The 26,504-nt window shown below is 34.9% G+C and overlaps 1 protein-coding gene and 1 long non-coding RNA gene across 3 annotated transcripts in view; one reads left to right on the forward strand and one right to left on the reverse strand.

Annotated features, from left to right (window-relative positions):
- Positions 1–6,198: 6,198 nt before the first annotated feature.
- On the reverse strand, positions 6,199–17,377 carry HSPA13 (heat shock protein family A (Hsp70) member 13). Its single transcript, XM_045540463.1, has 5 exons — positions 17,267–17,377; positions 15,485–15,825; positions 12,945–13,158; positions 11,077–11,244; positions 6,199–9,396 (listed from the first exon to the last, which is right to left on the reverse strand). The coding sequence occupies exons 1-5, from the start codon at positions 17,358–17,360 to the stop codon at positions 8,729–8,731; spliced, it is 1,485 nt and encodes a 494-aa protein (XP_045396419.1). The 5' UTR covers positions 17,361–17,377; the 3' UTR covers positions 6,199–8,728.
- Positions 17,378–17,551: 174 nt separating this feature from the next.
- LOC123630644 overlaps positions 17,552–26,504 on the forward strand; it is a 126,290-nt gene continuing 117,337 nt past the window's right edge. For both annotated transcript variants that reach the window (XR_006732724.1, XR_006732723.1), the window contains exon 1: positions 17,552–17,594. This is a non-coding gene — a long non-coding RNA (uncharacterized LOC123630644). The remainder of the gene's footprint in view (positions 17,595–26,504) is intronic.

Raw genomic sequence — 26,504 nt, forward strand, 5'->3', positions numbered from 1 at the left:
ATAAGTTATTCATCTTCTCTTTGGAAAGAGTAATTATATATCAACTGAATTTTATGATCTGCTTTATTGAAAAATAATGTTTTATAATATTTTTACTATTTGCCTTTTAGCAAAAAAATACATTTTCTTTAGAATATCATTTTTTGGTTGAATCAACTTCAGTGAGATATGTATAAGATTGTATATATTCATGGGATTATTGATTTGGAGTACTAATCATATTTTGAAGGGCTTTTTCATTTAGTAGTCTTATGCAATAGAAGCAACATTATGTCTCTGAATTGCTCTCCAAATTTAAACTGTTTAAACTTTAGTAGTATTTTTCCTTGAAGATAGTTTTAATAAAATATTTAAACATGTTCTTTAAGGCCCATCAACCATTTCTTTTATCCTCCTTTTCTCTTCCCTACTCAACCTTGTACAATCTTGCTTCATTTCCTAAGGGTATTTATGAAAAGTTGCCTTACTATAAAAATTTTTATTATGAAAGTCTCCTCCCTTTAAAATGTAAGCTACTTGAAATGTTGTACTGTCTTTACAATCTCTGAAGTGCTTTATAAACATTGAATAAGTATCTGTTGAATTCCATTAAGAAAAGGATCAAGATATTTCATTAATGTCAATTAAAAGATGTTTTAGCTCTCTACTCCTATAATTTCAGTAAGTCAGAGAAGCTGCATAATTTTAAAATCTAACAGGAAATCAACTGTAGCTGGGATAAACTGTGGTATATTCACATAATGGAATTCCATACAGCCATGAGAAGGAATGTACAACAGCTATAGGCAGACAATATGCTGAGTCTCACAAACATAACTTGAGGGGTAGGAGCCAGCCACAGAAGAATATTGTTGTATGAGTCTATGATTCTACTTCTATAAAAGTTTTTTTTAAAAAAAAGAAAAACTAATTTATAGCATTAGAAATTGGAATATGGATTATCCTTGATAGAGAGAGGGTAATGATAGAAAGTGTGCACATTGTGGGCTTCTAGGAAAATAGTTATGTTCTTTTCCTGGATCTGAGTCTGAGTATTGGTTCAGTTTGTGAAAATTCATCAAGCTGCATACTTAGGATACGTGCAGTTTCCTGCATATATGTGTATGTGGATACATATCTTTATAATTATTATCGTATATAATACATAGAGTAAAAAGAAAGCAAAAACATGAAAATGACTAACAATCAAATTATTCAAAATAATTTTATTGTTTTAAGAAATTAATATTTCATTCTTATTTTAATTATGTACATCAAGCTTGTTCAATCACTGAATTATGCTAGAAAAAAAGTATAGGGTACTCAAAATGTCTGGATTACAGAGAGGTAGCACATTTGTATTTTAAAATGCTTATTCTATGATTGAAAGATTTGTTTAGAGACTGTAACTTCAAAATGGATTAAGAAAATAATAATTTCAATATGCAAAATATTTACCTTGGCTGATAGAAGAAAAATTCTGAACAACATTAAGTTGCTTTCTTTGAGGATAATGAGAATATTTATTATTGAAAGCCCACAATGTGCAAGGCATTTGGAACATTTGTCACTTTCAATTCTCCATTCTGTTTTATGACAAATTACACTAACATTCCAAGAGGAGTTTGTCCAAACCGATGATGCTCTTTCCAGTTCCCTACCAAGATGTCTCATTCCTAGAAGAGCCCCTTAAAAAGAGTCTATAGTTCGAGAATAGTTCAAGATCCTTAAAAAGAAGGATTTTAAAAAGTAACTCTGTAGGTATAGTAAGTAAAATGAAAGCTTGTGGTGGGAGTGGGGTTCACCCCTCTTTAAAGATGGTATTAGTTTGAACCATATGAAATAGTCATTTTTGTAGATCAAAAAATGGTTGAATAATAGCAATTTCATATACTTATGAACACAGCCTGGATATCAAACTTGCTGTTAAGAGGATTTAATATATATTTTAATATGCATATAAGTAATAAATAGTTCTACCTGATCTAGAGGGTCTTTCTTTTTAAAAAAATTTTAAAAAACTAGAATAGGACAGTATTATGGTAGTTAAGAGTTCAGCATCCCAAGACAGGATGCCCACGTTAAATCCCAAGTCAACCACCTATGAGTTGTATAAACTGGGGAAAGTTAACTTACTTCTCTGTGCTTATTTGAGAGTGATAATTCTGTCTGCCTCGTAAGATTGTTTTGAAAATTAAATCATATAATTCACATTATCACTTAGGACAGTGTCTGGCATACAGAAAACATTCAATAACATGTTAGCTATTATTTAAATATCAACAGTCATTGTTCCTTATAGTTTCATATTTACAAAATCACATCACAGGATACACTAGTAAGTAAATAAAAAAGGGCAAAATGTTTATGAAAGTCTAATCTGTGTGCAGCTGGAGATTAAAATAAGACACTATTCTTGATGATACACAATGTGATCTCAGTGAGATCAAGGAAAGGTAAGAGAGGCAGCAGTTAGGTCAGCTCTCCTTCAAGTTCCTTCTAGCTCCCCTTTTGGTCCCACTTTTCTAGATGCAAGTGCACCATTTCTAAGGCATAAGAAGTCAGGACTTCTAGCTGACTTGTGAGCCACATTTCTCTGAATCTTCTTACGTAAAGGAAGACTATCGAGGTTCATGTGGCTGCTATGCTGTTGGGTTAATGAGGCCACAGTAATGGGTCCAAACCACACAAAGGCTGCCTGGCTTCTCTTGATGATTACTACCTAGAAAACAAGGGCTGCTCGCTTGTTATTTAGAGAATGACCAGTCTGAGCTTAGTTATCATTACTGCCCAAAGACAGTGATCTTTCATCTACCTGAGGAATGCTGCACAAAAAGTAAAATAAAAAGGAACAGGCATACTAGTGAGATGTAAAATAGATCATAAATTGAAAAATATTTATGACAGATTTGCTCCAGACATTTAGAAGGAAAATGACACATATGCATTTTTTTTGTGTGCCCAGGAAAGTCACACATGATCAATTTTTGAATTCATGTTTATAAAACTCAGGTCATTGTTAATGCACTTGTGTATTGGTTTACGACCATTTTTTAATTCTCATCTACAGAGTAGAAAATGTAATGTGGTGATCAGAGAGGAAGACTAAGATGAATGATTAGAACACAAGACAGTGGAGTGCAATAGGAACTAGGCATGAATAAAACGACTTCAGTCTGCACTAATTCCCTCTGAACATCAGCTTCTGGCTTTCTGTTCTGAGCAGGCGTGCAACAACTTCCAGCTATTACAGGACAAGAACATACTACTGCTTGAGCTATGTTGCCATATCTGTCTATGATTTACAGAGTTACTGGACAAGAATTATTGTTGGCCATGATGCATAAGATCTTGAAAACTGTTGTTTCATATATTTTGTCTAAGTTTTTAGTTGATACAGGCAGGAGGGAAAATCAGTTCCTTTTATTCCATCTTGGCCATAAGTGGAAGGAAGTCCAACAAAGGACAATTGGACTAAATGTTTAACCATATAATAAGGGTCATAAATTCAAAAAGTACAAGGGGAAAAAGAAGGAAAGCAAATAAAGAAATGTAAACAACTAAGGGGCTTATTGTCCTTAGGTGGAAAGAAGTCCCAATAGAGAGCACAAAGTTGGTTGAGGTGGCTCCATAACACCACTGGGCTGCTCCCATCTTTTTCTCAACCATCCACAGAATGTCTGTTGCTTAGTAGTTGCAAACCCCATTGCTTTATGTCCAGCATCCTGTCTGCATTCCAAGAAGGAGTAACAAATCATGAGAAGCAAGATGTTTGTATAATCCAAATGTGTACGTTAAAAAAAAAAAAAGCCTTGGTTTCTATTAATAGCTAGTGATTTATGCTTATATCTTATTGGCCAGAATTACAGCACATCGCCATCCTTAGCTGTAACAGAAGCTGGAAAATATAGAAATATAGTTTTTGAAGTAGGGAATATTACTGCTCCAAATACAAGTGGGCTGTGGAAGTAAGAATGAATAGGATATCTTGTGATACCATTGAGTAGTAGTCTGACACAACTACTCAAAGTCTTTTTCAACCATGTCAAAACTATCTTAGTTTAGCAACTTGGGAAACAGAAGAAGGGTAATGATTAGAAATAACAACTGAAACCCAATTTCCAGTTTCCAAGAGTCCATGTTAGAAAATTTAAGATCAACAGATGAACTCTTAACAGGAGAAATGTGTTTATCATATAAACTTTATATACATATAATAAGTTATAGAGTTACAAGTATTTTACCAAGTGAAATATTTTAGGACTTTTAGGTAAGCCAAATAATAGTTAATTCAATGAGGTCTAAAACAAACTGTATTTATTCCTGCTTTAACATGCAAATAACTTAATGTGAGGCAAACTGTTTATTAATTCTTCTAAGTAAATGCTTTATCAATACAAATTTATTTTTTTTCGAATTTCATCCGGGGAACTCTCAATAACCTGCAGAAACTTTAGACCCATAGGATTAGGCTCTTGAGGATATTAGGGAATGTAAACTATTTTGTTGTGACATTTTTTATAATCCCACATAAAATTGGCAGTCACTGAACTTGTTTGTTCATTTCCCTATCTACCATATCTTTTCATAATATTTGTCACTTTCTATGTGCTAGGCACTAACAAAAACCTGTTGAAATATGTACTATTATCTCCATTTTGTATTTAAGAAATTGTAAATTCTAAATTTAAGAATTTTACAAATTCTCAATCTGCCTGTCAAAAATGGAAGGATTAAATAGCAGTAAATCTTTAATTTTAACATTATTTGGTAAATAAGGGGTCTTACATGGATACTATCCAGCAGTCTAGTAAATGAACAAAAAAGATGTAATGGGATTGTATTATGTGATGGATAAGGCAGCACAGCATTGAGGTTAAGAGCATAGACTGGATTTGAACCCTAACTCTGCCACTTACTAGCTGCATAATTCTTGGAAAATTACCTAACACATTCAAATTAACACGTTAATTTCTCTATTTGAAAATGGGGATAATAATACTTACTCATATATTTGCTGGGAGAACACTGAATTGGTTAGTGTTAGTAAAACATTTAGGGCAGTGCCTGGTACATAGTAAGAACTCCATTATCTACCACTATGTAACAAATGAGTCCAAATTTTAGTACTTTAAAACAACAAAAATGAATGCTCTCACATTTTCCATGGGCGAGGAATCTGGAAGTCACTTAGCTGATGAGTGGTTCTGGCTTAAGGTCTCTCATGAGGTGGTATTCAAATTGTCAACTGTGGCTGCCTCATCTAAAGCCTTGACTAGGGCTGGGGGGTTCATTTCAAGGCAGCTCTCTCACATACCTGGGAGTTGGTGGTTGCTGTCAGCAGGGGTGTCTGTTTGCCTCCATGTGGCCTCTCCTCTTCTAGGGACTTTTTTCACCTGTGTTTCCCAGCATTAATAGCCTGGTCTTCTTTATGTGGCAGCTGGGCTCCAAGAGAGGGAGCCAGCAAGCAAGAGAGCACATGCAAGACAGCTTGTCTTTTCTAAACCTAACTTTAGAAGTGACATCCCAGCACTTCTGCCATATTCTGTTCATTAGCAGTGACTCATTAAATCTTGTCCAAATTCAAGAGGATTACACAAGGAAGTGAATACGGTGAGGCAGGGATCACTGAGAGCCACATTAGAAGCTGCCTACCTCAGTAAGGAACTGTGTATTTGTTAAATAAAATAAATATGGAAGTGTCACTGTATTTCCTCATATATTTGAGTACTTGTGCAAGGGGTCAAGTCCACCATCTTAATCTAAGGGTTCACCTTAAAGACTACACTAATAAAATGTTTCTTTAAAAAACAAAAACAATTATACTGAGTTTTTTGGTCCAAAAACTAATACTTTATTGGAAAAGTATAAAGTATTAACCATCCACTAGAGGATTACATTAGCCTGGTATGTAGGATTATTTATTAACTAGCTAGATTAGTTTAGTTTAGTTTAGCTCTTGGTTCCATTATGGTCAGAAGCCATAAAATGGGAATTCAGAATTCTGGAGATAGTGGTCACATCATACAATAACTCTTCCAAATTAGGAAAGTAAGTGGAAAGTATATAAGCAATCCCAGAGACAGGATTTCTGGAACTAGGCTATAGCTACTGAGGTCAAGTGCCATAAGCATCAAATTAGCTTTATCTTTCCTTTCTTATTTATATACCTTAAAAATGTACTCCAACCTAGTCCTGAATGGAAAAAAAAGTACACAGTTTAAAAAACAAACTGCAAAATGGTTATTTATTTACACTAAAACATGAATTACCTGTATACACACACATTTAAGAGGCACAATTCTTTATGCACAGTAACTGTAATATTTAGTCCACGTTACACACAGTAGTTATCTGTTAAGTCAGTGGTTTGAGTGGCAACAGTACATCAAAACATTCCTAATACAAAATAAATTACTTGTTTACATGTTCTAATCACACAAGACACTTAATATTTTAAAAGTTATGTACTTCAAAAACCACTAGCTAAATGTACAACTAAAGTATACTGTTTGTCTTATGAAAAATGACTTCAGATTGTTATTCATAAATGATCCTTTTTAGGATGCATTCTTATCTTTTAAATAAATGAACTACATTGATTTCAAGACTATATACAGCCCCCTAAAACATGATTGAAAACAGACATTCCTTCATTTTGTTAAAGGTGTAACTACACTAGAGAACACACAAAACTATTGCCCCCAAATTCCAACACTGCCATTCTATTTCTCAGATAGAGTCAAATTATTTAAATTCCAATATAAGAATTAGCTTAGTATGAGATTAGCTGCCTGCCTTGTTTTGTAAATTGTTTCCTTTAAAAATAGTTAACAGATTACTAGGTTGTCTTGAACTATCTCAAATATTTGAGAAATTCAAGCTTTTTAAAAAAAATTTTAAAATGGTTTAGGTTACAGCTGATACTATATGTGGAGACAAATCGAACACTTTTCTATTAAAGACCTTCATAAAAAGAATTTTTCAGTGTTAAAATCTATTAAAGATTTACATAAAGTCCAAGAGAGCACTTGGAATATTTTCATACTGCAGTGATGGATTCTTCTTTGGCATTTCTTCATTAGTTCTAAAATAAAACATATCAATGCACATTTTATATTTTTCTATTTACCTACTACACACATTTTCTCTACACAAAAGTATTTGATTGAAATTTTTGTGTTAACAGCAATTTCACTGGTAAGAAACATTTTTTCAACCAAAAAATATTAACATTGAGATTTTTTGCTGAGAAGCTGAAAAGTTTTGATGTTGAAATAAATTTCCTTAGTGATCCCCTTTTCAGTGATTGGAAATTCAACATTCTTTAAATTCAACAATGGATAAAGCAAACACCCTTTTTTATTAACAAAAATATTGATCGGGATAAAATTTTTGAATAATAATATGAAGCATTCTTCTACTAAGGAAAAATATATATACATATATCTTCAAATAAAATGAGTATCATAGAAATCGAGCTGCTATATTTTCTTCCTTGGTCCCTGTGGCTTTTAAGGAAATAAACAAACAAACAAAACAAAACATACAACTCAAATGTTGATTTATGGAAACCTTCTCACAGTGCCTTCCCCACATTACTTCTAGCAATCACAAATGTTTTATTCTCATTGCATACTAACCTGATGGCTGAAAATAGTCCAAGTGTGACTATTTAAAAATAATAGAAAACAATAATAGGGTTTTTACAATTGAACACATTTTCCTTATTTAAAACTAAATATGAGAAAAAATTTCAGTGAAACTGAATCAAATACCATTTGATAGCTCAAATGCATGCTATAAGTCCCTAGGGCTTACTGAAAATATAAACAAAGAAAACAAAAATGTAAAACCAATACAGTAGGTAATTAATGCTATTTAGCAATGTCTGAAAAGGTCTTGGATAACAAAAAATGACATAGTAATGATGGCTTTATCGTCACATCAAAACATTTTAAAAATGCAACTAATAATTGCCTATGTGTTCTAACCAACAAAATCATAGCAATCCACAGAGTGATACATAAGAGATGAAGGAACTAGAATATAAATTAGGTATTTCTACTATCTGGTATTAGAACATTTAAATAAACCTGTACCTGTTTTAGAAAGAAAATAAACTGACTTATTAAATACATAAAAAAACCTAGAGAATGCAGATTATGAGAATATGACACATAACAGGATCCTGAATTTGTGAAAGTAAAATTTGTCAGATAATGTGGCAGTTATTGAATATTATGTATGCAGCTTATATTAATAATACAGCTATCTCCCAGCCAATGTAAATACTTGACACCAATACTGTACTTCAAGTAGAATTCAAACTAATAGTTACATGTGATAACCAAGTAAGGAAATTACCAGCTCCTGCTAATACAATTTAGTAAGAACTGGGAATCTTATAATTGGCACTATTTAATGTTTACAGAATATGTTAAGCGCCTGTGGTTATCTACTTCCAGAATCTAGGAAATATAGTCACTTACACTCTTATAAGAGAGTTTTACCTCAATTCTTTCCTTTTAGAAGTATTTGTTGGAATGGGATCTCTCCAAAATCAAATAGGATCAATCTGGTTACATATAATCCTAAAATAAAATGCTATGTAAAATTTTCCTATATCTAAATGTAGGTAAATCTGTGAGATATTTTAGATAGAGACTTTCTTTTTTGGAGGAAGTAGTCTGATAAAGGGGAAAAGATCATCAGACAAGATCACAGATTATCATCATTCCTCCAGAATTCAGTTGAAGTTGGTTTTTTGTAAATGCTTATTGGGAATTTCTAAAGCACTAACTTGGAGAGGCCAAGAGCCTCCATCAATCCCTGCTTGGATAGCCACTCCTGTTACCACTGCTAGGTCAGGGTCTACAGACGTGTTGGGATCCTTTCCAAAGAACTCTTGAATGACTTGGCGGATTCGAGGAATACGAGTAGAGCCCCCGACTAAAACCACCTCATCAATCTCAGTCTTTTCCAGGTGGCCTTCTTTTAATACTTGCTGAATAGGGACGAGTATCTTCTGGAAGAGGTCTTCATTAAGGGTATCAAAGAGCTTCCGCGATATTTCTGTTTCAAATAAAACCTGACTTTCTCCACTTTTCTTTTCAATAAGGCCAGGTCCAAACCCACTGTTCACATGGTGGCCATCTGCTGGGGAAAGTCTGTCTTTTGGCAGTTCAGGATCACTACTCTGAGGTTCCTTCCTGTCCTCTTCCTCCACCGTTAGTAATACTGATAACTTAGCAGACTGATGAAGAGTCAGATTTAATTTGACCATTTCCACAGCTTGTCTTAATCTGTGGATTTCCTCTTTCCTAGAGGGAATGAAGCCATACGCTTGATAGATCTGTTTATACAAATACTGAAGCAATCTTTGATTGAAGTCCTGTCCTCCAAGTTTATTGTTTCCTAAGCAAAAAAAAAAAAAAAAAAAAAGTTTATATTTTATTTATGCATATATGTATGTGTATATATATATATACACATGTGATGTATGCATAAAATTTATATTCTGGGAATAAAAAATCCCTTGTTTAATGTATTATTAAGATTTTAGGGAACAGGCATGCTATTTCATGCCAGTCATCCCAGCACTTTGGGAAGCCGAGACAGGAGGATTCCTTGAACCAGGAGTTCAAGACCAGCCCGGGAAACAGAGCAAGATCCTATCTCTGTAAAAAATTTAAAACATTAGCCAGGTACGGTGGTATGTCCCTATAGTCCTATCTATTCAGGAGGGTGAGGCAGGAAGACCGCTTGAGCCTAAGAGTTTGAGGTTGTAGTGAGCTCTGATTGTGCCACTGTACTTCAGCCTGGGTGACAGAGTGAGACCCTATCTTAAAAAAAGGAAAAAAAAAGATTTTATATATAAGATGGATTAAAAATAACTGGGTTAAAATAATTTTAAACCAAATATATACTATTAAATAAACAGTGCACACATCACAGTTAAAATTTTTAAGTGATATAGAAAGAAGTATCTCTTAATGACATAAAATAATTTTGCAGAAAATAGAGATTGAGAACACAGATTGGCCTGTAAATAGCTATTTAAAAACACTAAAAGTCATTCTCAACAGAAGAAAGTGTTTCCTATAATTAAAAAGTAGGCATTTTATCTTTTTATTCATTCATTCTTTTGCTTGCATAATTAAGAACTGAAAAGTAGAAAAATGATTTCAGGCCAGGCACAGTGCCTCATGCCTATAATCCCAGCACTATGGGAGCCTGAAGCAGGAGGATCACTTGAGGCCAGGAGTTCGAGACCAGCCTGGGCAACATATTGAGACCCCATCTCTACAAAAAATAGAAATAATTAGCTGGGCATGGTGGCACACGCCTGTAGTCGCAGCTACTCTGGAGGCTGAGGAAGGAGGATCACTTGAGCCCAGTTTAAGGCTGCAGTGAGCTATGATCGTGCCACTGCACTCCAGCCTGGGCAAACAGAGTCAGATTCTGTCTCTAAAAAAAAAAAAAAAAAAAAAGATAAAGTAAAAAAAAAATGATTTCAAAGGAAAAATATAATGTAATAAAAATCCCCAGCATTTAGTTTGGTTTGAAAGTGTCTGAATAAGAGAAAGCAAAATGCAGAGGTTAGGACACACTATAACTTACATCTCAACTTTTCAAACAGCTTTAATTCTTTAACCTAAGACAAAAACCTTTAAAAAAGATTTAGAATGCAAAGCCTATCTTTTCCTAGGGAACACTAAAATTAGACTTTCTAAAGACATCCACTTTATAAAACATAATATCACAGGAAATACACTGATTACTGTTCATTTTAAAGCTATTTTTCTTCTCCCTGTTCCCTTCCTTCACCATCACCATGAAAAGTCCTATGGGCTCAGTGAGCTGTAACTGGCAATGTATTTATTTGACTTAAATACATTTGACTTAGGATGCCCAGTCATTTTTTGAGACTTAACTTTTTGCTGTAAATGTACATAAATGGTGGTATAAAATTACATACACATAAAATTACCAAAATGAAGTCAAGGAATTCTAGAAAAAAAATGTACTACATATTAAATATGTTAAGGAAAGCACTGCCTGAACCTCTTTAAACTCTCCTTGAATTTTTCTTACCAGACATTGCTCGGGTTAGAAACATTCCTCCTTGTTTATTCAGTAATGACACATCTAGAGTTCCTCCGCCCAAATCTATCACCAAGACATGGAAGACATCAGCCTTGTGGAGACCATAGGCCATAGCTGCCGCTGTGGGTTCATTTATTACTCTCAAGATCTTCAATCCTGCAAGATTGGTTGAAGGAAAGAGCAACTCTTGAGAGGACGCTATTAACAAATTCCTTCCCACTCAACCTCATCGTGTGTTTGTGTTTTCTATGACATGAACTCCACTGTAATAATGGGAGCAGTAACAAACCCAATAGAAATATGAAATAGAAACAATAAATATAGGCTCTTCTAAACAGTATCATTAAAATTATTATGAAAGATTACAACATAAAGAAATAAAAGACCAGGTTCAGTGGAATAAGTTACTTTGTTCTTTATTAATTAACATCTAATTTTTAATCAATCTCTCAGCCTTTTCTAATATTCATATTCTACTTGAGAATATATGAGCAATAAAACTTTAATCATTACATACTATAAACTAATGAGATAAGCTTATCCTGTAAAGGCAAAATATCAGGATATTTTGTTTCCTGGAACAAAATTCATGCTTTAACCTAACTGCCATACTTAGTGAGTGGTCTGGGAAGTAATATGGCATTATATATCAGGAGCCATAACAACATTCAAATTCTAAAGAATTCTTCCAAAGATCATAACACCTTTCCCTTTAGCTCTCTGACTTTATCATTCACTCTACTCTGGTCAGACTGGCCAACTTCCTATCCTCTTACGCACCAGCAAATTCCCGTTTTACAGCTGTTGCACGGGCCATTTCCTTTCCCTGCAACCCACTTTCTCCATCTGTCTACATGGCTAACTACCTCATTTCCTTCAAATATGCTTAAATGTCACTTTCTCAATGAGGCCTACCTCACCACCTTATTTAAAACCTACAACCCCCAAGCCCCTGACCACCACCAGCAATCCTGATCCCTTACCATGTTCTCTTTTATCATAGCATGTTACTTTCTGATATATCCTGTACCAGTGGTGCTCAAGAAGGAGTGATTTTACCACCAGGAGACATCTGGCAATACATGGAGATATCTTTGATTGTCACCGTCACCACTTGGTTATGGAGGGTGCTGCTAGGACCTAGTGAGTAGAGGCTAGGAATGCTCCAAAATATTCTGTAGTGCACAGGACGGTCCCCCACAACAAAGTATTATCCAGCCCAAAATATCAGTATTACTGAGGGTGAAAAATTCTGCATTAAACTTATCTTTTCTGCTTATTCTATGTTTCCCTCCAGTAGAACACAAGGTCTATGAGAATAAAGATTTATTAATTTTATTTACCAAGGTACCCAATATTTGTTGAATGGGGCTAAATGAATTCTCTTCCACCTCCAATTTTTTTTTAAAACCTTACGTTATCTACCTTACTATTAAACAAAGCTTAGAAAAAAAATACCTCACTGTTAACATGTCCATGTTTTCTTTCAGCCTTTACCTATCTGACTGGCTCTTATTATATACACATTTTACATTGTGCTACAGAGCTTGCATAATTATCATTCATAAAACTATATAAAAATCAATCTAATTTACCTACCACATAGTTTGTTTCTGTGCCTGTAATTAGGTGGTCTAGACAGTAATAAACCTTACTACAGAAGATTTTCAACCTCACAAATTTTTTTTTTAATTCAGTATATTATGGGGGCATAAACATTTAGATGAAATGCGTTTGCCTTGCCCAAGCCAGGGCTATAAGCGTGTCCTTTCCCCATACAGTGTGCTCCATTTCCATTAGTTGTTCAACCTAACAAAATTTTGAGAAAAATGCAAGTTAGGCAATGGAGCTGTTACCTGCAAGGTTAGCAGCTTCAATTGTTGAATTTCTCTGTTTGAGATCAAATTCTGCTGGTACAGAAATGACAGCATTGGCAACTGGCATTCCAAGATACTCCTCTGCCATTTCCTTTAGCTTCAACAACAGTCGAGAGCCAACATATTCCGGGGAAACGGTGATGGTCTCATTACTTGTCACAGAAAACTCAACCATTCCATTTTTGTTTAAAACCTGTAAATAGAATTTGAAAAAAAAAAAAAAGTATAAAAGTTTGTATGTATATACATATATACATACTCCGCTTATTCAATAAAAATTTACCTTTACCTTTATAAAAGCAAATTTATTTATAATCTATCTAGTACATTCACCAAGATTAGAATTTATTAAATGTTTCACTTCAAAATCTGTAAAATGAATCCACACTACGGTTTTCAATAACAGCAGAACGAAATTCATCACTAAGCACATAACTAGAACAGAGAAGATTCTCAATATACATTTGTTGAATGAATGAATGAATGAAAGAATGAATGACAAAAAATAATAACAGTTGTTCAATCATGTATGTAACTCAGGATCTTTTCTCTTTTTCCAATTTACTCGTTTCTAAAAGTAATAGATAATTGAAAGAATTTTCTAGTAAATAACAAGAATAATTTTAATACTTCATTATGTTCTTACCTAAGACTCAAGTATCATTTACATTCTCATTTCCATGAAAACATGTATTGTGCATTAGCTCATTATCCCTGATAATGTGTGTATACATTTTAAAAAACTAGATTAACTCTTCAACATACTATCCTAGTTTTACCAACAGATCACATTAATATCAATAGTAAAAAGAATTAATCTGTTCTCAGAAATTATGTTTCCCCGTTCAAGACCTCATATTAGGTTTCAATCAAAAAAATCTGATCTTTCAAAAAGTATTTCACCAGTCTGGAAAAAATATAAATTGAGTTATACAGACACTTCTAAAATGAGGTACAAACACACCAGAACCATCACAGCCCACATGAAACAGAAACAACAAAAAAAATCAGATGAAACAAACAAACAAACAAAAAAATCAGATCACTTAGAAACGTAAAACAAAATAGCTTTTGGATCAATAAGTAATGTACCCAAAACTGTAACTGAGAGAAAATGTATAGCAAGAGATGATTTTATCATTACATAAAGATTAGAAATCAGTAAAGAATCCCAAGAAAAAAGCTAAAAATGAATTAAGCAATAAACCTAAGAAACGCAGAGAGCAAATTTCTTTCTCCTTTGAAAATGGATAAAAATTTGAGAATTTTTATGGATAGGGTTATTCAATAAGCAGCACTGATATAACTGTCTAACTATTTTTAAACTAATTCATTTAGAATCCCACTTCATACCTTACAAGAAAAACTCTACATGGAAAAAAGGTCTAAATGTTTAAAAGAAAAAAAAAAAAAAGTAAAACCGAAACCAACAAATACTCACATAAAAGGAGAAAAAAAAAAAAAACAACAGTGTATAGGATGGGAAAGGTCATAGTAAGCACAGTAAGATTCTAAAACCAATTTAAAAAAATTATTAAAAGATCATTTTACGACATAAAAATCTAAATCTAAAACTATTTTTGATAGTTCAAAAATAAAATTATATATCATCAGTTAAAAAATAGTAAAGGGAAAATAACAAAAACGTATAACAAAGGTATTTTATAGTCATTACGGAAAAGAGACACCAAAAGAAAATAACATGAGGAACGAAAAATGGATCACTAAAGAAAATTAAAATACTCGTAAATTTCTACAAAATCTACAAAATCTGATTTCACTAGAAATCAAAGGAATGAAAATTAATACAAGATATTGCTTTTCACTAGTCTAACTGGCAAAGATTAAAAAATAATAACTAGTGAAGACATAGGTACAACTTGGCAACATAAATCAAAAGCCTTAAGAAACATGTATACATTTGACCTAGCAATTCTACTTCCAGAATTCAAGTTAGGAAAATTTCAGAGAAGTGTACAAAGATATGTGTATAAGGATATTCCCTAAACCTCCAACATTAGGGAAAACCAGGAAAAAAAGGTATAATGATAGAGACTAGTCAATTAATTAACAGAACAGTCATTCCAGGAGATCATTAAAGATATGATGTGAACCTATTAACTAATTGTCCATGGCATATTGTTGAGTTTCAAATAAGTCATAAAATAGCATACCTGGTATGATCTCTTTTATGTATGTAAGTATGTACACATACACACACAGAATATCTATGTATCTATAGTATATGGGGCTTCATCAACCTTCCTACCACCTTAAAAGAGCTAAACAGACACTTTCAGGATGGGAGAGCAAGAACACAGTTAAGACCTTAAGTTCTTGATAGCATTATGGAGTTCTGAATTAACTCTCAGAGCTGCTGTGAAATTTCTTGTTATGTGAAATAATATAACTTCCATGTAGATTAAGCTAGTTGAGATAGAATGCTTTGTAATGTGAAGCCAAAGCATTAATTTAAACGATACAGTAGCATTAAAATAGATTTTAGATTAATCACTTACCTTAAATGGGTATCTACCAATTTCAGCCTCCAGCTCCTCGGGGGTAAAAATCTTGCCTATGAATCTCTTGGCATCATATATTGTGTTTTGAGGATCTGAATCTGCCAGCTCTAAGCTTTCATATCCCACATATACATCACTGTCAGTAAAAGACACCATGCTGGGTATGCTGATATGCCCATTTTCATCTGGAATCACCTTTACTTTTCCTGTACCAGGAAAAAACACCCCAACGGAACAATAGGTGGTGCCAAGGTCAATACCAATCACTTTAGGAGTAGGCAGTGGTAAATACTGTTGTGCCAAATAGCCAGCCAACAGGAGAGTCAAAACAGCTGATCCTGAAATACAGGCAAATTAAAAGATATAGCTTAACAAACTAGCACAATATGTTAAATCACCATAGCAAAGTTCCTTTAATACCACTCTTTGAAACAACACTAAAAACACAAATCTCAAAATGTTTTTTATAGAATAACATTTCTCTCAGGCATCAAGTTTTTCATAGTGAAAAGTAGTTATAATACAACTAAAAATGAAGTAATGACAAAACCCCCACAAAACTCTGTAACTGTATGTTTGCGTAGTTCATTAATGGGTGAAAAAAGGAATAAAATGTAAAAATACTTAGATAATTGTGCTGACAGGAAACATCATTCATCTGGAGTAAAAGATGGATACAATCCAATTTTATTAATCAATTGGTATTTAGAACTTATGACTTTGTAAATAGCTTAATTATCATTAATAAAAAGAAACTCATTACTGTTTACAGAACAAAAAATTTGTTATTGTAAGGCTAAAACTCTTCATTTTTGTATTTCACCTCCTTTTCCCTTTCAAAAGGATTAAATGGGTAAATTGTATAAAATAATTTTGAAAATTGCTTAGGTATTAAACTATCAGTTCATAACAGAACACAGTTAACTTTTTATGTATTTAAGTATGAACTAAGGACATCCTTCTTGCTGAGGTAATAATTAGGGAAGAAGCAGCACATGTCGCCTAATGGCAATATATACGCAAGCTCCTTGCAGACAGGTTTGGTTTACTCTTGTATCTCCCACGCCAGGAATAGCAGATGCTCAACAAATACTAATTAAAGAAAAAAAAAACCGAATAGCAACAAATGACACACAAATTGTAAACACGAGTGAAGAAAGATGCCACCATGAATTTAGAATTAATCTTGTATTTGGTTTCAGGAGGCTGTGTTATACACCTGTGTCCACTCATGTTACATATGACCCAAAATGTAAATTTGTAGAACTTTGTGTTGCTAATTGTTAGCTCATGTACATCAACACACAACTCAAAGACATGGTGGGAAGAGCATCGGGCTAGACATCAGAGAGGCCTGAATCCCTCCAAATTCAGCATCGCCTGAGTCTACAGCTGCAGATGCTGCTGCTGCTCCTCCCCCTTACTCCACAAAGGGGTCCTGGAGGTGTTCATTCTTGTAGCCTTCCAAAAGCCCCCATTCACCCAGCAATTCAAAACCGAGGTTCTGCACAAAGAACGCTTCCCCGAGCCCGACGTCCCACGGACGTACGCAACTGGTCACCGCGGGCCCCACCTAGGCCTAGCCGGGCCTGGGCCCTCCTAGAGGCGGCCCCAACCCCACCCGCTCCGAACAGCCAGAAACCGCCTCTAAGTCACCTTTCCGACTCCCCGCCTGCTGCGTCAACAGGATCCACGAAATGAGACAACCACCCCCGCCCAAGCGGCCTCCTCAGACCGCCTTGACGCCGGCGACAGTAACAGGGACCCCCGGGCACTAACCTAAGATCGTCATCTCTCCGGCCATCACAGTCCCACCGAAAAGGCTTGCGATGACTGTACCAGACGTGAGGCCCGCCCCCACGCCGCCCGGCATTCCCGCTGCCCACTGGGAAATGTAGTTCTGCGTCTCCCATGCGGCGGGAAACGCTACCGCTCCGACCAGAGCCAGGACTTCAACTACCGGCAGGTCGCGGGGCGGCGAGTCTCCATTCAACCGCCGCCTGTGACGACCGAGCCGCCCGCCCGTGCATGGACTGCCGAACCAATCAGACTGAGGTGAGGAGAGCCACCGAGAAGGAATGGCGTTTACAATCAAACCTAGCCCGAGGTAAAAATACGCTCTTTCTTTAGCCCCGCCCCACCGCTTTCCATTCTGGGAAGTGTAGTTCGGCCTTGCTCTGCTCCGCGGGAGGGAATGAGAGGGAGAGGGAGAACCGTTAGTTACTGTTCTCCTGGTCAAGTCTCTAACCAGGCCCAGGGGTCGAGCCTTTGTTCTTTCGTTCTTCCTTTTCGACTGTGTTTCTTTGCTTGAGATCTGGAGTCAAGATGGGGTCCTCTGGTCCCCGCCCCAGCCCCCCGCTCCTCCTCGGGGGAAGGGCCTCCCGCGGGGGCGGGCAAAGAAAGGTCTGTCTTACCCATCGCCCTGGGAACGCACCGCCCTGAAACTCCGACAGGGTCCTCACTCCTCTGTTTTTGTTTTGGGTCAAATGAATTCAAGCATTCTGCAGTCAGTGCGATTTATGTAAAACAGCAGGGACACATGTTCTCTATTGCTAACACGGAAGTGGGCCGTTAAATATAAACAAAACACAAACCAAACCCTTTCTTTTGAATTAAGTCTTAAGTGGCTAGAATTGCCCTCGCTGAGCAAGTCCTATACCATATGGTGGCCATTTCAGGTTCTAGTCTGTAATAGGATTTTTCTCCTATCTTGGTCACTGCTAGTACTTAATGGCTGCTTCTGAGAGTGGCTTTGTCATTATTGCTCTTAAAATTCACAAGACCTAAGATGCTGGAGAACTAAATCTATTTCCTCACCTTAGATAGAAACCAAACAATGCCTGTTGACAAGAGGTCAGCCAGCTGTGGGAATAAATCGCTACTTTCTAGCTGATTTAAAAATATAGATATAAATGTTGATTATTGAAACTGAATCATGGCTAATGGGGATTCATTATAATATTCTCTCTACTTTTGTGTACTTTTTAAGTCTTTCATAATGTGAAGTATAAAAGGTGTGTGTCTATAATTGCTATTCAGCAAGATTCTTACGAAGAATGCATAATTCAAGCATTCATTTCTTGAATATTAGGTGTAATGGGCTGGAGTGTTCTGGGCAGAGGGAACAGAATTACCAAGAGCATAGAAGCAGAAGATCATCTATCCCACAGACTGGAAACTGCTGGATCATAAAGCATGAGGTAGAAGTCTGAGATATAAGACTAGAGACTTAAACCAAATCAAGAGGATTAGTCATTGTGGCAGGCATTGATCACTGCCATTCTCCCTGCCAACCACCCCTTTCTCCCTGCTTGTAGGATGCTGATGCGTTCAAGAAGTAGGTAGAGATTACACGATCTCAGAGTGGAAGGCCTTTAATATACGGGAAGAATTATAAAATTGATCTAAACAGATTGTTTTCTATTTCTGCCTTAATAAGTTACCACAAATTTATTGTCTTGAACAAGCACAAATCTACTATTTTATAGTTTTGTATATCAGAAATCGGGTACGGTCTAATAGGACTAAAATCAAGTTGTTGGCAGAGCTGTGTTCTTTCCTGGAGGTCCTAAAAGAGATTTTTTTTAATGCTAATTAGAGTTGATGGTAGAATTTATGTCCTTGCAATGGAAGGATTGAGGTCCCCATTTTCTTGCTGGCTGTAAACTGAGGGCTGTTCCCAACTTCTGAGGCTATCTACATTCCTTAGCTCAAGGACCCTCTTACTCCATCTTCAAAGCCGGTAACAGTGGGTGAGCCCCTTCTCAGAGGATATCTTTTTGCATCCCTCTTCACATTCTTAGAGGCCATATGATTAATGGGACCTACCTGGATAATCCAGGATAATCTCTCCATTTCAAACTCTGTGATCATCTCATATCTGCAAAATCCCTTTTGTCATGTGAGGTAAGTTTCAGGAATTCTAATGTGAACTTTGAGAAGCTATTATTATACCCACCACAATTTTTTCTGTGGCCCTCCAAATTCACATATGTCCACATGCAAAATGCATCGTCTCCCAAAGTCTCATCCCATTACAGCATCAACTCAAAGTCCAGAAAGCTCATCTACACCTTGTCAGTTTATAAGTCTCAAATTTCATTAACTAAACCAACTAAATTGGTTAGTAACTGATGCCACTTATCCCTTCTTGTTTGCTTACAATCAGAGGAACAATGAAATATTAGATAAGAATGCTGGTGAGACTAATCCAGTTGTTTCTCAGGGTTATAGTTATAGTAATGTTATAAAAAATGGAAAAGTCAAGACACTAAGTTGTGAAATATGGATGAGGGTAGGAACATGAGAAGAAATATGTATACACTTATTTCTTCATTTTTCTTAGCAGGGAGTTAATATTAATAAATATTATCTGTATGGAGAATTTAAGAAATAGAATCTTAAATAGATGTATTCAAGGTTAAAAGCCAATTTTCTGTAGGACCAAAAAAAATAATAAAATTTACTGTTAAATTTTTATTTATTTATTTATTTATTTTGACAAAGTCTTGCTCTGTCACCGGGGCTAGAGTATTGTGGCATCAGCCTAGCTCACAGCAACCTCAAACTCCTGGGCTCAAATGATCCTCCTGACTCAGCCTCCTGAGTAGCTGGGACTACAGGAGTGCACCACCACACCTGGCTAATTTTTCATTTTAGAAGAGATGGCGTCTCACTCTTGCTTAGGCTGGTGTCAAACTCCTGAACTCAAGCAATCCTCCTGCCTCGGCCTCCCAGAATGCTAGGATTATAGGCATGAGCCACCGTGCCCGGCCAAAAAAATTTATTTTACAAAAGAAATAGGTTATAGATAAGAAAAAGTGGAGTGCCATAACAGTATGTACAGTTTTTCAGTTTTCCATAGAGGAATGCCAAAGCATATCTTTTAAAATTAAATTTTAAAAATTCATGGAGATGCAGTAAGAATTAAATAGGGGGTCTCTTCAATAATATTGTACAAAAATAATTTTCCTATATGCAAATAATAACCAATTAGAAAAGGTGTGACAGGAAACATTCCATTTACAATAGCAAACAAAAAATAAAATCCATAGAAGTAAATTTAAAGAAAAAAAAAGAAAGCACTCAAACTCTTCTAAGACTGTAACAATACCTTTAAGTAAATTAAAAGACAAAACATTCTTGGATAACTAACTACAAATTATCAACTAGTGGCTATTAAGAATCATCAGTGCTCAAATTTCCAGTGGTTTCATAAGTGTTACATTGTTTTCCAGTTTTCTCCTTTGAATGAGAATCCAAATAATGTTCACAACTTGCAGTTTTTAAAAAACAAATCATTATCCTACAAAGTTTCCCACACTCTGGATTTTGCTGATTGTGTCTCCATGGTATAGTTCAGTGTGTTTGTCTCTTTTGTGTATTTAGTAAATTGGTAGTTGAATGTGGAGATCTGATCTAATTAGGCTCTTGTTTCTTTTTTGTCTTTGGTCATGTTTTTCTATTAGGAGGCAAAAGTCTAATTCCTTTTTTTTTTTAATTTCAAGATATTACAGGAGTACAAACCCTTTTGTTTACATGGATCACTTTTATAATGCTTGAGTAATGGTTATAAGTGTGCTGTCACCCAGAGACTATCCATAGTACCTGTTAGATTTTCACCCATCCCGTCCCCCCCGTGTCCCCTGCTTGATTTCCGTTAATTTTTACTTCCCTCTGTGCATGTGTGCTCATCTAATTTCTCTCTTTTCATGATTAATTCCCAATTTATTAATTCATTAAGCATTATAAAACAATGATATTCTTGTTATATTTTTTCTTCTTTATTATCTGGAATATATTTATAAAGAAACTTTTCTCATTTACTATTTGATTACCCAGTGGTACGGTTTATGTAGAAAAGGCAAGATGAATTCTTAATTCATTATCTTTACTTTCTATTTTTAAAAATCAATTGGATTGCTATCATCTTCCAATGATGACCAATTAATTTGTTGTTACAATTGTTGTTACAGCTGTTGTTGTTACAGTTGTTGTTATTGTTTGATGTTATATGTTCCATTCCATTGCAGTTATTATCCTTCTTTATTATCAGATTGTTCCAACTTTGGCCAATGGCATCCTCTTCAGCATTCACTCATGAGTGCTTTTGACACAAATGTAGTAGGCTTTACTTACTTCCTTGCTACCTGCTCTGAAAAGATGCCTCAGGATCTTTTTTTTTTCTTTTTTTGCCTCATACTTAACAATAGCCATATCTCTAAAGCACTTTACTTCCTTTTATTAGTGTGGTATTTGGCAACCATAATTTGTGCACTAGGGGGTTATTATTTTAAAGGTACTGTTCTCTATATGTCTAAATTCAATGAAATGTCAAATAAAATGCCAGAAGAATATTTTACTACTTGAAAAAGTGACAGTACAACTCATTTGGAATATTTAAGAATAAGAATTTAATATGAGAATAGTCCTTTCATATGGTAAAACAAATGACATATAAAAGCTGGGTGCAGTGGTACCTGCTTATAGTCCCAAGTTCCAGCTGCTCAGGAGGCTGAGATGGGAAGATTGCTTGAGCCCCAGAGTTTAAGGTCAGTGTGGGCAACATAGACCCAGTTTCAAAAAAAAAAGGAAGGAAAAGAAAAGAAAATGAACCAAAGAAGAAAGTGGCATGCATTTCAAAATGAGAGGGAAGAGGAGTTGTATTATTTAATAAATGTAATGTGGCAATTAGTTATTTATAACTGTAAATGTAAAAGGGATGTTACTCCTTAACTCCAAAATAAATTCCAGATGGATAGAAGATTTAATTCAAAAAGTGTTCTTATCATAAAAAGGTATTGAATTTTGTCAAATGCTTTTTCTGTGTCTATTGAGAGGATCATATGGTCTTTGTTTTTGCTTCTATTTATGTGGCGTATTACATTGATAGATTTGCATATGTTGAACCATCCCTGCATCTCTGGTATGAAGCCCACTTGGTCGTGATAGATTGTTTTCTTGATAAGCACCTGGATTCGATTTGCTAGGATTTTATTGAGAATTTTTGCATCTATATTCATGAGGGATATTGGTCTGTAGTTTTCTCTTTTTGTTGTGTCCTTTCCTGGTTTTGGTATTAGGGCTATGTTGGCTTCATAAAATGTGTTGGGGAGGATTCTGTCTTTCCCATTGTGGAATAACTTTTGTAGGATAGGCACCAGTTCTTTGCAGGTGTGGTAAAATTTGAGCGTGAAGCCATGTGGTCCTGGGCTTTTCTTTTGGGGAGGTTTTTTATTGCTGTTTCGATTTCAGTTCTTGATATTGGTCTGTTCAGGAATTCTGTTTCTTCCTGGTTGAGCCTAGGGAGGTTGTGTGTTTCTAAAAATTTGTCCATTTCCTCCACATTTTCCAATTTGTGTGCATAAAGGTTTTTGTAGAATTCATAGATTATATCTTGTATCTCTGTGGCATCAGTTGTAATTTCTCCTTTCATGTTCCTGATGGAGGTTATTAGAGATTTTTCTTTTCTGGTCTTAGTTAGTCTAGCCAAAGGTGTGTTGATTTTGTTTATCTTTTCACAGAACCAACTTTTTGTTTTATTAATCTCCCGTATAGTTTTCCTGTTGTCCACTTCATTTAGTTCTGATTTGATCTTATTAATTTCACTCCTTCTGCTGGGTTTGGGGTCAGTCTATTCTTCTTTCTCCAGCTCTTTGAGTCTATTTATTAGGTTGTCTATTTGTAAATTTTCTGTCTTTTTGATATAGGCATTTATGGAAATAAACTTTCCTCTCAGGACTGCTTTAGCTGTATCCCACAGATTTTGATAACTTGTGTCTCTTTTGTCACTTAGTTCAAAGAATCTTTTGATTTCTGTCTTGATTTCCTCATTTATGAAATGATCATTCAGGAGAAGGTTGTTTAGCTTCCACGACTTTGAGTAGAAATGAGAATTTCTGTTATGGTTGATTTCTACTTTTATTCCATTGTGATCTGAGAAGATGCATAATATAATTTCTATTTTTTTAAATTTTTTAAGACATGCTTTGTGTCCTAGGATATGGTCAATCTTAGAGAATGTCCATGAGCTGATGAGAAGAATGTATATTCAGTGGAGTTTGGATAGAATGTCCTGTAAATGTCAGTCAGGCCCATTTGTTCTAGCCTTCTGTTTAAGTCCATTATTTGTTTGTTTATTTTCTATTTGGAGGATCTGTCCTGTGCTGTCAGCGGGGTGTTGAAGTCTCTGGCTACTACGGTGTTGCTGTTTATCATTTGGTTTAGTTCAAGTAGGGTTTGCTTTATGAATCTGGGCACACCTAAGTTGGGTGCATACATATTAAGTATAGTTATGTCTTCTTGTTGAACTGTACCCTTCACCATTATATAGTGACCATCTTTGTCTCTTATTACTTTTGTTAATTTAAAAACTAAGTTATCTGAAATTAAAACCACCATGCCAGCCTTCTTTTGGTTTCCATTTGCTTGAAATACCAATTTCCATCCCTTTATTTTCAGTCTAGATGCATCTTTCAAAAACTGCAGGTAGTTTTATTCATTAACTTGGGTGTGGCAGAGACATTATAAATTAAGACTTAAAACCCAAAAATAAATGAATCAAAACTAAAGAGATAAATTTGATTATAGAAAATTTAAAATTATCTAGAAGGCAGAATCACTTATTTGAATATATATGAAGTCAAATGACAAATTGAAGAAATATCAAACTTATGTGATGTACAAAAGATTACCTTTCTTACTTTACAGAAAGTTTCTTCAAAGTATAAAGATTTATGACCCAATTGAAAAATCAAAAAGGGTATGAATAGGCAATTAACAAAGAATAAAATAAAAATGTCCAATAAACCTGAAAAGAAACTCTGCCTTAATCGATCTAAATAATTGTAAATCAAAATAATAACATGTCACTTTTAGCCATCTCTGTCAATTGAATTGTGTTTCCTCTCCCCAAACCCGCAAAAAAGATATGTTGAAGTCCTAACCCCAGTACCTCAGAATGTGACCTTATTTGGAAATAGGGTTGTTGCACATGTAATTATACAATATGATGTCACACAGGAATAGAGTGGTCTTTTAATCCAATATTACTAGTGTCCTTATAAGACAAATGCCATGTACAGGCACAGAAACACAAGGAGAATGCCCTGTGAGGACAAAGGTAGAGACTGAAGTTATGTAGCTGCAAGCCAAGGAACACCAAAGCTTGTGAACAAACCAGCAGAAGTTAGGAAGAGTCAAGAAAGGACTCTCCTACAAGTTTCAGAGGGAACATGCCCAGATGACAGGTTGATTTTAGACTTCTAGTCTCCAAAACCATGAAATAATAAATTTCTGTTGTTTTAAAGACATCCAGTTTGCAGTACTTTGTTATGATAGTCCTAGGAAACTATTATCCAACTGGAAAAATATTGAAATAATGATAACTAGTGCTGGTGAGTGTGTCTGTAGTTGCTCACAGTAGATCTGTTTGTGCAGTACATTTTGAAAGGGTAATATTGATTAAAATGCGGAGTATATAGGCTTGTATTTACATCCATGACTAGAATGAATGGAATTACCCTTTTTCCAAAAAGAGATGAAAAAATAGATGAAACAATGGTTTGATACCTTGGAAAATATGCAGAGAAGGACTATGATCCATGAGAAAAGGGAAGAAAATGAGGTAAATTCTGTAATATTCCTGGATTTCTATTCAGAGACACGTTCAAGACTTCAGTGTAGAGAAGGAACTCCCAAGTAGAGCACATGGCCTCACTGTGTTGAGGAAACAGGTATCAGAGTTTAGGGAGTCTGTGGAGGGAGGCTAAAATTGCAGGAAAGGGTTCTGGAGATGTGAGAACTATGCAGAACACCAGAAATTTCCAGAATATTTGAATACCTTTACCTCTCACCATACACAAAAATTAACTTGAAATCAATCATAGACCTAAATATAAAGGCTCAAACTATAAACTTTGTGAAAGAAGGCATCAGAGAAAATATTTGTGGCCTTCTTGGCAGAGCTTCCCTAGATAAGATATAGAAAGCATGGATCATAAAAAAAATGGATAAATAGAATGTCTTCAACATCAAAAACTTCTATTCTTAAAAAGATACCATTAAGCAATGAAAAGTCAACTCATAAACTGAGAAAATATATTGATAACGCATGTATCTGACAAAAGATGCATATAGGGTATATGAGTAACTTACAACTAAATAATATAACCAAAATACCTATTTAAAATGATTATAAAATTGTAACAGACATTTCATAAAAGAAAATATATTGATAGCCAATAAACACATGGAAAGACACTTATCACCAGGGACATAGAAATTAAAACCAGTACACATCCACTACAATGGCTAAAATTTAAAAATTGACTCACCAAGTGTTGGCATAGATGTGGAGCAACTGGACCTCCCATATGTTACTGATACTAATGTAAAATGGTGCATTGATTTTGCAAAAACAATTTGACAGTTTATCATATGGTTATATATACATTTCCCATATGACTTAGCAATTCTGCTTGGTATTTAAGCAAGAGATATAAAAACGTATCCACAAAATGATTGTGAAAGAATATGTGTAGCAGTTTTTCTTATAATAATCCCAAACTAGAAACAACTATAAATCCATCAACAGTTGAGTGAATAAATAATTTTATAATACAATTGTGCATAAGAAATATTAAAAGATGTCCACACAAAGAATTTTAAAGAATGATTTGAGCAGCTCTATTCATAGTAGCATTCAAACAGAAACAACCCAAATTCAGCCGGTGAATGGAGAGGCAAATTGTGTTATATCCATGTAACAGAGTACTACTCAGCAATATAAAGAAATTTACTGATACAAACAACATTATGCTTAACTGAGCAACATAAACCAAGCACAAAAGTGTTCATACTCTATGATTCTATTTATAGGAAATTCTAGAAATGAAAAATCTAGTACACAGTGACAGAAAGCAGGGCAGAGATTTCTGTGATTTGGCTAGGTGATTGATTGGGAAGGGGGACAGGGATTTTTTGCTGTGATGCAAATGTTCTATATCTTAACTGTTGT

The sequence above is a fragment of the Lemur catta genome, chromosome 1 (genome assembly GCF_020740605.2).
Source record: "Lemur catta isolate mLemCat1 chromosome 1, mLemCat1.pri, whole genome shotgun sequence".
NCBI classification, from domain to species: domain Eukaryota; kingdom Metazoa; phylum Chordata; class Mammalia; order Primates; family Lemuridae; genus Lemur; species Lemur catta.

Excerpts from the sequence above, each read along its gene's own strand:
- HSPA13 (XM_045540463.1), bottom strand. The coding sequence starts at position 17,360 with ATGCCGGGCGGCGTGGGGGCGGGCCTCACGTCTGGTACAGTCATCGCA. Across the intron at positions 15,826-17,266 it reads CGGAGAGATGACGATCTTAG|GATCAGCTGTTTTGACTCTC; the intron begins GTTAGTGCCCGG and ends CCTGTATTTCAG. Across the intron at positions 13,159-15,484 it reads TTGGTAGATACCCATTTAAG|GTTTTAAACAAAAATGGAAT; the intron begins GTAAGTGATTAA and ends TTCTATTTACAG.